The following is a 12,486-nucleotide window of genomic DNA, read 5'->3' as shown; positions in this document are numbered from 1 at the left end:
CTTTAGCTTTATTCATTGGAATGTTTCAAACAAACAAATGAAAGACATTGTGGTACCCGCATTTCCATTCTGGTATATAGTGTTGATGAACTACTTGCAGGTCTGTTGAAAGCCAGATCCTCTGTGCTGAGAACTCGATTTCACTCCTCCTTGTCTACTCAAGGTCTTTGCTTCTGCAGTTCCCTGTCTTCTGACCTGGGTCACCAGTTGTTCCCTCCTGTGTGATCATCCCCAGAGGCGTACCAACATCTTCGCAGTTCTACCATCTTACAAATAAAAATCTCTTCCTCTCCACTTCCTGGTCAGCTGCCAGCCCGGTTTGCTTGTACTTGTGTTTATTTGCATACTCATCTTTGAAGGAGGTCCCCTTCAAAAAGGTTTATGCTCACTGTTTCTGGTCGTTTTTTTTCCCTTGTACTTTCTTAAATTCATTTCAGACTGGCTTTTTTCCATATTGTGTTGATAGAAAAGATCCTGAAATACCCAATAGGCCTTTGGCACTAGTTTTGCTCTTTCTGTAATACTTTTTCCACAGGTCTCTGTATGGATACCTTCGCATCGCCAACCAATCTTTGGTAAAACATGATTTTTTGATGTGGCGCCTGACAGTGTTTATGAAACACTTCAAGCCATTTCAACACATACTGCAGTCTCAAGAAGGAAGGGGGTAAAAGCTTGCTCTGTGGCCTTTTCTTTAGACTCAGGGTTGCATGGGGATTTGATCCTCTGTATAATCCTCCTTGCAACAAAAACTCAAGGAATGTCTACAGACATACTTAATGCAGTGCTACCCTGCATTAAATTACTAGGTAGGAGACCACGCACCTATATGCGCTTTATTTTTTGACACTGGCACTGGCTGAGCAGAGCTGCTTGGGAAAATAGATGGAAGCTCATCAAATGCCTGAGAAGGACTGTTTCACTAGCAAAACAGAAGCTGAAGGAGTGTCTGTCTACTCAATCCAGTGTCATCTGTCATTGCCACACATGTTTGAGGTGTGCAGTGATTTGAGGACTTTAGAGAGAGCCAGAAAGTCATGAGAGACTTGTCTTCTGGGACTGTACCTCTTCTTTCATTGCCTGTCCTGAGTCAGTGGTTAAAGCTCAGTATAGGCCTACCTGGGAGATAGTGCACATTCGGTTCGAGGCCACCACAATCAAATAAATACGGCAATAAAGTGAGTCACGGAAACCTGTTTTCCCAGTGCATATAAAAATTGTTTCCATCATACTTTCGTCTGTCAGTAGCATCTTGTCCAAGAAGCTGTGTACATACTTATTTAAAAATACCTTATTACTAAAAAATGATAATGGTGCTTGGAGCTATTGAAAAACGGCACCAATCGTCTTGGTGAATGCAGGGTCCCCACAAAGCTTCAGTCTGTAAAATCTGCAGAATCAGTGAAATGAAATAAAGCAGAGCACAGTAAAAGCAGGCATACTACTTGGTGCTGGGTGACGTTTTTGGGGTCTTGTGAGGCGACTTGTGAGGTCAGTGTGAATCTAATAGATCAGAGTAGGCATTGTCACTGTAACCCCCTTTACCTGGCTCTAATTTTTCTTTTGACATATTGCATAACTCAGTTACATCGATCATCTTCTGTCAATAAGATGGAAGCTTTAGGTAAGAGATTTTTATCTTTTTGTTCATTATATACCCCTGGCCATTAGGGTAATGGCTGGCCTAAATTAGTGCTCAATAAATTTTTGTGAATGAACGAGTGAGCAATTGTTAAAAAATACTCATTCAGTGCCAGTAATAAGTAACACTTTCTAGCTCATAGAATATTTCCTAGCTCCTAAAATATGAATTTTATTCATAGTGAGATTGCAAGGTTGAGCCTCTTTAGGGAGCCTTACCACATCATATCAGGAAAGAGGGCCTTGGAGAAATATATTTAAAGGGAGTTGCATCTTAGCAAGGCCAATATAAAAAAAAAAAAAGCCGAGGGATGTATAAATATTCACACACATGTGAAGGCTGTGTTATTAGGAGAAATTTTATATGCTATGGTTTCCTAAAAAGAGAAACTCCCCAACAAATCATTTTCACAAATTGGTCTTCATGGTCTAAGAGGGTGTCCATGAAATGAATGTGACCCCTTTGTGCTCCAAGTAAAACTAAGTATGATTCCTGCTTAAATAAGAGATTACAATAGTAAAGGAATAAACGGTGTTTAGTTTTGTTTATAAGCCGCTATATTTACATAGGGAGCATCATACTGTTGGAAATTTTAGCAAGTGATAATTATCCATTTGATCCAGTGTAATATCTAGTTAGTGTACAGATAGTAATTGAAAATAATAATTCAGTTCCTTTTAACATATGGCTCACTATGTAAGATTTCTAGCTATGTACATCTGGGCTTTTGTGTAATTTTAAAATGCTGTAGTTCATAAAACAAACCTCACATATTTTAAAATATCTTATGCTATTTATCTTTCCTGGCATGGTCATCTTTTATTGACATTTAGAGACTTCCAAATCCAGTCAGAGATACACTTTCACTCTGGCTATTCCTGGTGCTGCTTTCCTGCCATGCGCTCTCCCCTCACGGTTAATTGATTAATTGCTTTCTTCTCCATGTTCCCAAAACATCTATCATGGGGTGTGGGTGTTATTTATTTTTGATCCTCTGAGTTTCAAGGGCATCTTCATCATCTCAGTTTCCCTAGTGACCAGCATGGTCCTTGTCTTGTGATACCTGTTCAATAAGTGGTTATTGAATTAGAGCATTAAAATACATTTCTGCTTAGCCACTGGTTCACCCAGCAACTATGTATTAAGGATTTTTTTTAGTATCCAAGGCATGATGTTATATGTACTAAAGATAACTGAAAAAAGAAATCATATACCCAAGTTTATAAAATTCTACAGTATAGTATAATAAGGAAAAATAGTTCATGCATAAAAATTGTCATACATGGTAGAAAGTGTTGTTTTTCACTTTCTGCTGTGGTTCAAAAATATCTTCCTATGGGCTAAGAACATATATTTCCTCATTAAATGGCTAAAAAAATCATTCAACACAATTCTTTTGTTGTCTCGGAAATTAGGTTAAATTTTGTCTTGATCTAAGAATTTATCTCCCTCACTTTGGCTTCGTGAGCTGTTGTAGATGATTGAATTAAAGCACTATTCAGGGTTATGCTGCTACTTGCCAAATAGTCTACATTTAAAATAGCAAGAGAAAGTTTCTTTTGATGCCTAAAGGTATGAATTTTATGCATTCCCTAGTTTTTTGAAGTCACCCTAAGTAATGAATCCTTTACATGTTGCTACAAGTTTATTGCTAATTGCCTTAGGAAATTGGGTATACAAAACGTTTACAACAGAGAACAATAATGTCATTGAAAGAATAATTCCAGCAAGTTTGTAACTGAGACTTTTTAAAGTTTGGTGAGAACAATTTGAATGCTTAGTATTTAACTGTATTTAATGCCTTTTGTTTTTCAACGTGGTAGATTGACTTTTTCCACATCAGGGTTTAAGTTGTTAATAGTTTGCATGATTACAGATTTTAACTGATGGGCACCAAGAAATTTTACTGTTTTTGTTTAGACTTGGATTATCACTTGCATTTATCTTCAACTGCTCCTATTTAATCCTCTCGTCAAAACTAAAGAGATCTGCGGGAATCCTGTGACTGATAATGTAAAAGACATCACAAAATTGGTGAGTAAAGAATGCTTTTCAGTAGCTAAGAATCTCTTATGATAGTTGATGAAAGATTGAGGATTTCCTTGTCCTAGATTTGTATTTTTCAAAGATGAAGAAAGGGATCTCTAAGTTATTCTGAGGGATCTCTAGAGATCATTAGGGGGAGGTATTTAAGGTCTGAGAAGATTTATTGGTAAAAGTGTCACATTAGACACCATGGCAATAATATTTCCTTTGCTGCTCTTGTTCTCTTGGTCGCAGGTAGTGAAAGCACTGTGTGCTGTGTACTGGCACCAGCTTGTTCCCCATTATCATGTGAGTGGGCTCCCCTTCACATGCCTTCCTGCTGCTCTCTACCACACTCCCCATTGGTGTAGACTCTGGCATGTGATGGGTGGGTATTTGCTCGTTCCATGAACATAGTTGGGAATGACTTTGCTGCCTAGATGTGGGACAGACTCACCTCCTGTGTGCACCACATTGGACCTCTTCCCTTAGCAGAGGGCATTTGCATTGCTGCCCCTCTCACTGGCAACCCCCTGCCTTCCTTCCCTTGATGCTTCTTTTAAGACTCAAACCAGAGAGCAGAGGTAGCAGGGATGTATTCTCCGTATCTCATGGTGGAAGGGAGATTTTTCATATACATATTTGGACTACTAAATGTGATTTCAAGATGAACAGTGTTTGTTTGAGAAGCATTTTTGTAAGTTCTTGGCTCAAAATAGCCAGTTAATTATCCCTTTGTTATTTGAATATTGATATTGAGTAGAAAACACTGGAGATGCAGGTGGAGAAGGGAAAGAAAAGTGTCCTGGTTGAAATATTAGAAAATGGAGGTAGAAAGGGCTCTGTTTTTCTTCCTGACTTGTGATATATATTTTTGGTTTATTTGTTTTATTAAAGGTTTATAGCAGAATTTAAAAAGGAAGGTTTAATTTTACAGTTAAAATCTGTCTGGCTTAGCCTCAGTGTAGAATTAACAGAATACAGGCACTCACACCCCTGAACATGCATACCCAAAAAATTTGTGTAAATTTTTTGAGACATTCAGACAGTCCATGTTTAAAACCCTTATTTGCCTAGTGAGACAGATCACTAGCATTGCAAAAATTAATGAACTAATAAATTTTTTGATGCAGCAGCTAAATATAGCCACAAGATTTACTTGAAGGACTGGTAAGCAAATCAATAAAATATCTGTCTTCTGTACACCCACTAAGTGTTGAGTTTAGGAATGGCGGTAAGGAGGAATTTTGTTTTTTCAAACAGAGATCGTGGGCCTTTCCTTGTTTCTTGTTACTTCACGATCCAAGGAAGAATGTATTTTATATTCTGAGTTATGGGTTGATGAATAGAAAGGTTCACTGACTGTCAAGTGAATATAGCAAGGAAGAGCTCCACTTAGGACCATTAGAGTCACTCAGAGTGTCCGTTAAAAGTTACAAGTACCTCAGTCTTGCTCCAAGAAACTGATTCAAAATCTCTGAGGAGGGGTTGGAGGTGTCGACATTTTTCATGACTTTCTGAAAGAATTTAAGAACTATTACTGTGGATGGTCTATTCTGTTAAAAGTTTAGAGACCAAAACATGTCTTGGCCTTAATTTGACCTGATTTCGTTTTGTGGACTAGCTATGTCTATATTATATATCTTTCTAAGGGTGTCAGGTTAATGCAGAGCTCTGAAGTGTGCTTAAAATAAGTCACCAGGGAGAGCCTTCTCTCATGGAAGTGCTTGAGTGACAGTGGGAGCCAAGAATGAGCTGGGGCCCTGGGGAGCAAATTTCCAATAGATATCAGTGAAGCACAGTTGGAAAACAGTGGGGCATCTCACCACAGACTGAACATATCCCAGATTCACTTGCTATTTAAGAAAATTTCTTATGAGGTGGAGGCAGGAGAATTTTGAGTTTGAGGCTGGACTGGACTACTCAGCAAATCTCAAGGGGATGAAAAGGAAAGAAAGAATGAAAAATAACTTGTTGGCATTATTATTTTTGAAGTGTTTAAAGAATATGACTTAAAAGTGCCATTTCCTGTGAAATGTCAACCTGATATTTTTAAGTGGCGTAAGTATGTATCATAAGCACCCTTGCAAGATTTTCTATTCTTCTCTGTAATCATCTGCTTATTATGAGTCAGTCGTCTGTCATTTAAGGCAATAAGAAAAAGCAAGATACTTTAATAAGATAAGAAAGAACAGAAGTGTCCAAAAATTATTAATATTGCCAATAAAATATGCTTTCTCACTCCAAGGGCAAATGTCAAATCACTAAACTGGGGGAAACAAGTTTTCTTCCTTCTAGCAGTTGACTCTGGGGGAAAAAATTAAATTCAAGAATTGCTCTAGTGAAATTATTGTGTTTTCTTTGGATAATCTTTTAAACAACATGCTGGAAAACAAGTCAAGATAATAAAAAGTAGGACTCAGAAGATCACTTGTAATTGAATAAAAAGCTATATAATTCAAATCTATATTTTATAAAGAAGGAAATAGAAAAATAAAGCAAACCCTGAGCTCAGTACATTAATAATCTAGTTTGGGAGAGAAGCTGTCTAAGTAAAAATACACAGCATATCCCTAGCACCATGGTAACAATGCAATTTGGTATAATTAGAAAGATTTTATAGACTAACATAGGGCCTAACTAGTGCCAATATGTACATTGATTAAAAAATGGACTTTGGCTCTCTGCTCCTACTTACCAAATTTGTAGTGTAGATTGCAAAAAAGAAAGTATGTATATATAATATATATATAAGTTTTATCGGTTACTATCACATAATCTTTTTGTACCTGTTTCCTCTAGTTATAATAAAGAGATTAATCATACTTAATCTTACAGAGCGATTGTGAGAATTGAACAAGTTCATAGAACAGAGCCTGAAACACAGTAAGTGCCTTTGAAATCTTAGCTGTTGATGGTGATGGTAGTGGTAGTTGTGTTAGGATACTGGAGATGGAAGGAAATTTAGAAACAATTAAAACAAAATATTTTGTAAATAAATAAGAAAACAAACCCAGGAGTGGTGAAATTCAGCTGTTGGTCCCATTACCCATGTGATCTGTTTTACCAATGCTTTGTCTTCAGGAAGAGTGATTTTGCAGCCAGCTCCTAAAACCCCCATGACCATCAGCTTTTGTTTATATAGTGGACTTTCCAAATAAAACTTGGCTTGCAGAAAGATCCGTGCTTATGAAAGAATGCTTGGAAACTACTGCTTGGGCCAGAGCTGGTAGCACATCACTGAGAACCATCAGTACCAGTATTTTAGACTGCAAATTTAAGAAGTAGCTGTAAAGTCACCACTGTAGAAGTGAATGAATCTCAAACTTGTGGAAACATGGTATAGGAACCTTAATGTTTTCCACTAATATCCCACAAAATAATAATTTGCATGCAAGTTCCGAGACAGGTTAGGCCATAATACTTAAAGAGTTGTTGGGGTTTTTTTGTGTTTTTTTTTTTAATGTTTGAAAGGAAGCCAAATGTTTCTATTCTAATGCATTAATATTGCTAATGCAAACAACATGCAAGTTGGTTGAGTTTTATGGATATACATAAGTGTAGAATTTTGCTAAAGAATGATGAGGCCAGGCATTCTTGATGGAAATCGAGAATACCTTGTTGTTTGAATACCAGCTGTACTATTGTTTCCTGGCTGGGTGACCATAGGCAAATTACAGAGGCTCTCTGGGACTCAACTTCCTGATTTTTAAAATGAGAAACATGACATGATCAACAGTTCTTAATCCAGGACTCATAAACTTCAAACACTTGCACATGTAACTAAATTTTGCCTTTCTACACTTTATGTCCATTTCTGAGGAGAAAGTGTATAATTTTCATCATTTTTCAGAGAGATCTGGGACCCCAAAGAAGATTACTACAAAATCAGAGAATTTGGGAAGTAGTATTCTATTCCATAATATTATTTCTTCAGCTTTCACCTCTTGAATTCTTCAGTAGTACCTCAACTGAGGGTTGTACAGAAGAGGAACTTTTTCATCAGACGTAGCCTTGGTGCATTTTTTTTTGGCAGAAGGAAAGTGAACTGACAGAATGATTTTCTTTTTTTCCCCCTTGTGCTCACAGTAACTTCATCAGTTGAGATCATCCCTTTGAATTCTCTACCACTTCTGCCCTTGAATTAGGTGGCAAATTGCACTGTGCCCACAAACCTTAAGTTTGTTTGCTTGGAGTGATTCTCATGTCACAGAAGCACATGATTTATGACTTTACATTATTATTTTTTTAATTTCTTCTTGGACACTTTGTCCTCCCCTTACTGTCCCCATGGTTTTTATTTGAAATCCTCTGGCATGTTTACTTATCATAATAGTTCATTTATTTACAGAACATTTTGCTTTGTTTCTAAAAAATGTTGCAAGACTTGTTTTAAATGGCAAACTCAGACCTACCTAAGGAAAGAGTCAAGTGTCTGAGAAGAGAATGAATTAAACTTTAAAAACTTGTATCTTATGGGGAGGATACAGCTTTTAATACTTGTCAGTGTTCATGTAAACGAGGAGTCCAAGTACTGAAGTAGTTCAAATTTATTTTCCCTTTTTGTTCTCTCTAGTCTTTATTTGTAATGTTTTTTTCTACATTTGGGTTTCTACATTTGAGGGAATTTAATGTGACTTTCTTGCTTTTTAACAATATTTTTATCTGTTTAGTAATGATTTATTCTTTTCAAAATGGTTTTGAAGGTTGGCTGCCCTCCCATCTCTTGAAATTACACTTTTCAAGGTCAGTCCACAAATCAGTAGGATAGAATTGAAACAAAGGAGTTCATGGCTTTCCTGGTCTTGTGGTAGGCACTTATTTGAAGTTGGTTACATTAATACACAACCTTTGGAGCTTAGTATAATGAGAGGTGGTTAATACATTCTTAGATAACAAATTTTCACACTCTGAAAAGTTTTGTTTAAATTTATTTTTTATTCTCGTTCAAATAGTGTGTTTTTCAAATTGAATTATCTTTGCATTAAAATGGAGGACTGAAGTCTCTGAATCTCTTCATTTCTAGATGAATTCTCTTCAAATGACTGTGATATCTTCTCTTTTAAAAGTTGAGTTCTTGCATAACCCTCGTTAACATTAAAAGCAATAATTTGGTAGATGAATAGGTTTTAAAATTTATTTTTATTAGTTTTTAATATTAAGCATTTTTAATTTTAGCCTCCATACTCAAACATTTTTTTCTTTAAAACTAAATTTAGGCTGTTTAGTATTTAAACAAAGAACAGAAGTATTGAAAATAATATTTATAAAAATTGGGTCATTTGTTTTATTGCTAAGCATATCAATTTTATCATAAAAAATACTGATTCATAATTACTTTGCTCATTGCTGAGATAAATTACTGAACACCCAAAGTTAAAGGAAGAAAGGTTTATTTAGTTCAGTTTGTTGGGGTTTCAGTTTGTAGATGGTTGGCTCCAAGGCAGGGCGGCATGTCAGGAGGGCATCACAGAGGAGAAACAGCTCATGGTGAGCAAAGGGCAAAAAAGCAGAAGGCAGCAAGCAGCAAGCAACAATGGCAGCCCTCTTTCTGTCCCTTATATCTTATCTGGCTTAGAGAGGCTCACATGCATTTCCACAGTGAGTCACCCTTAGTCCTAGCACCACCTCATGAATCAATCCCAGAATCATATCCTTAATGCCAGCATCACGCACTCCAGATCCAGCCACCACCTCTCAGTAGCCCTGCCTGTGACTGCATGAGGCTTTGGGGGACATCTAGAAACAAGCTATAAGAAACCACCTACATATTATGTTTCCTGCTCCATGGCTTTTAAAGCAATAGCTGTGGTATGATTATCCAGGCACCATGGTGGATTGTCTCCCTTGGGTTTCACAACCCTATGAAATAATTATTTTTACCTCTAGCTTATTGGCTGGGAAGATGTGATCTAGAGGTTAGTAACCTGACTATTAGCATCTAGAAAATAGAAATGAGAGTAAAGATTTGAACCCATAACTCCCTGTCTGTGGAGCACAAGAACCCAGTTCATAATTTATAATGCCTTCCGAATTGTGTGAAATGAAAAATTTCAATTACAATTCGAATTATCATTGTAATGTACTGAACTTTGTTTCCTGAGTAGCAGTCTTTTTATCTTTTTAGGAAGCTATCACGTTGTAGAAGCTCAGTTAATGCTACTTAGTTAGAATCATTATCATTAGTATACTATATATATCTTAGTTCATTTTTTGTTCGTAGCAACATAGAACCATACACTGGATGAGTTATAGAAATGTTTGGGAGCCAGGTGTGATGGCATTCACCTGTAATCCCAGCACTCTGGGAGGCTGAGTCAGGAGGATCACAGGTTTGAACCCATCCTGGGCAATTTATCAATTTAGTAAGACCCCGTCTCAAAATTTTAAAAGGAGAGGAGTGGGGCTGGGAATTTAACTCAGTGTGAAGGGCCTGGTTTAGGTTGGCTCGAGTTCAGATTCAAGTTCGAAGAAGACCCCATGGGATGAGGCTTATGGCAGAGCCCCATGAAATGAAATCACTCTTCATTTTATTATTTTTAGGCAGGGTCTTGCAGTCTGGTCTAGGTCTTGAACTCATTATGTAGCCCAGGGTGACCTTGATCCTTCTGTCTCAGCCTCTCAAATGCTGAGGTTTGTGCCACAAACTTAGCTTCTAATTATTCTTAAAAGTCCCCCCTGGTCCCATGTGCTAACATCTCATAATGGGGATTTAAATTTGAACACAGTTTTTGAGGGGACAAGCCATATTAAAACTATGAAATACTCCAGAAAAAATTTTAATCTCTTCTATTAGAAAGGAAACAGGTTATCTATCTTTAGTTAGGTATTTTTCACTGAAGAAAAATGATGTACAGAAGTCTTCTAAAGTTGTCACTTTAATTATTTTGAAACATGAATTATTATTTTTTAAATACTCTGGCACTTTTGAAAACCAAAGGCAATTAACTGACTTAGTTAGATTTTTTTGAGAAGTCAATATTAGATAATTTATCAAAAGAAACAAAAAAAAACATATTCTGTATTATTTTTTTCTTTTCTCTTTTTTGGAAGGGGTGTACCAGGGATCAAATTTAGGACCTAGAACCTTGATCTCACAAGGCAGACATGGCACACTGAGCTAAATCCCTAGCCCTATTTCTTTTGCTTTGAGACAGGGTCTATGTAGTTCAGGCCAGCCTTGAACTCCAGACTGGGCTCAAACTCATGGCAGTCCTCTTGCCTCAGCCTCCCAGGGGCTGAGATTGACAGATGTGCGCTACCATGCTTAGCCTCCTGTATTACTTCTTTCTGAAGGCTGAACAGCCAACATTCAAGTAAGCTGCTATACAGGAGTGAACTATGGTATTTAGACATTAGTGTTGAGTTTTTCCTCTTGGCAGCCATGATTTTTAAACTTTGCTGTGGCTAAGAGAAATCTATAGACTTTTCTCCCAGAAAGGCTCTGACGTGCAGTGCATTTCCTAAGTGGTGTCAAGGGGATCATGCTATTGCATTTTAATTCTTCCCTTGGATGTGAGAGAGGGGATTGAAATAGTAAAGGTCTCCCACAGAATCCAAGAAACCACTGATTTCATGAGATTTAGGGACCACAAGGACATTTGAATCATAAGACCCAAACGTTTTAGTTGGGTAACTTAGAAAAGAAGTTAACTGTTCTGATGTTGAGTTCTTTCTCTTCAGTTCAAATACCTGCAGGGAATGGTATGCAAGCAGTGCTTGCTTGGCTTGAGAAGCCTTTTGTTTGGCCGAGATCCAGCATTTCCAAATGCTGTTCTCCTGTGCAGTCTTATCCAGTGTCACTGAATATGGTCAGTCCTCAGAACACCCAAAGAACAGAGCAGCGATGACCTTTCTGTTAGCTATCCTGTTGCTAAGTAACTTGCTCTTGCAATTGTAGAAATTTTAAATTTTAAATACTGACACCCTTGCCTTCCTATCAGAGCCCCTTGGAATGATTTGGCCTTTGGTAAAATTTCCCATCAGTTAAATTCTACATTTTGTCCTGAACTTATTGTAGTAAAATAGATTTGTTTTCAAAACTTTACACAGCCATTTAACTTTACTGACAGCATACCTCTCTTAGAACCTAGACCAGGCTCCTGATGTTCTAGAGACTGCTAATATCTGTATAAATATTTAACACATATCCAGGACTTTCCTAGTACCTGTTTCTGGTCTCTCTCCTACTCCAATCCATCGTTCCAAACTAATCTTTTCAAATTCACTGTCATGGTTTTCATTCTCATCGTGTCCTTCCCTGCTTACCACATGCAAAGTCACACCAGTGTCCTTAGGAGAAATCAATCCAGACAATTTTTAGTAATTTTCTGCTTCACCGATTTTGTATTACATACAAGGAGTAGGTCCCCAGGGATGCTGGAATTTGCCTAAGACTAAGTGACTTGCTCTAGATTTCTGGTAGAACTGTCCCTAGGAACGTTGCTGCCTCCCATTAATGAACTTCTCAGTCCAGCATTCGAGAAGCCCCTCTCTAAAGTGGCTTTCCTGACTTATTTCTCACATCTTGTCCATTTGGTCTCCCTAATACACCATGAGATTTCAGTTCTTTGGCTTTGCCTGTGACCTGCTTCATTTAGAATGTTCCTCTTCTCTGTAATATTTAATATTCATAGAAACTCACACATTCACATGCTATGCCCAAGCACTTAACATTTCACAGGAATTATTTAATCTTTATAAATCATTAGCTAGATTCCATTACGATTCTTCTTTTACACATGTGGAATTGCAGATGAAGTGATTTGCCTGAGATTCTAAATTTACAGGTAGCAAGGCCAGGATCCATCCAAATGAAG

The 12,486-nt window shown here is 37.2% G+C and overlaps 1 protein-coding gene across 3 annotated transcripts in view; it reads left to right on the top strand.

Annotated features, from left to right (window-relative positions):
- The window catches only part of Kitlg (KIT ligand), a 77,773-nt gene that overhangs the window by 26,786 nt on the left and 38,501 nt on the right, over positions 1–12,486 (top strand). For 2 of the 3 annotated variants that reach the window (XM_010629783.3, XM_010629782.3), the window contains exon 2: positions 3,563–3,676. The exons of the other annotated variant lie outside the window; for it this stretch is intronic. In XM_010629783.3, coding sequence (XP_010628085.1) covers positions 3,563–3,676 — 114 coding nt within the window. The remainder of the gene's footprint in view (positions 1–3,562; positions 3,677–12,486) is intronic. 3 annotated transcript variants of the gene reach the window in all.

The sequence above is a fragment of the Fukomys damarensis genome, unplaced genomic scaffold (assembly GCF_012274545.1).
Source record: "Fukomys damarensis isolate Sample0158 unplaced genomic scaffold, DMR_v1.0_HiC HiC_scaffold_15, whole genome shotgun sequence".
Classification (NCBI taxonomy): Eukaryota; Metazoa; Chordata; class Mammalia; order Rodentia; family Bathyergidae; genus Fukomys; species Fukomys damarensis.
Note: the sequence above shows the minus strand (reverse complement) of the source record. Positions and strands in the feature narration are given on the sequence as shown.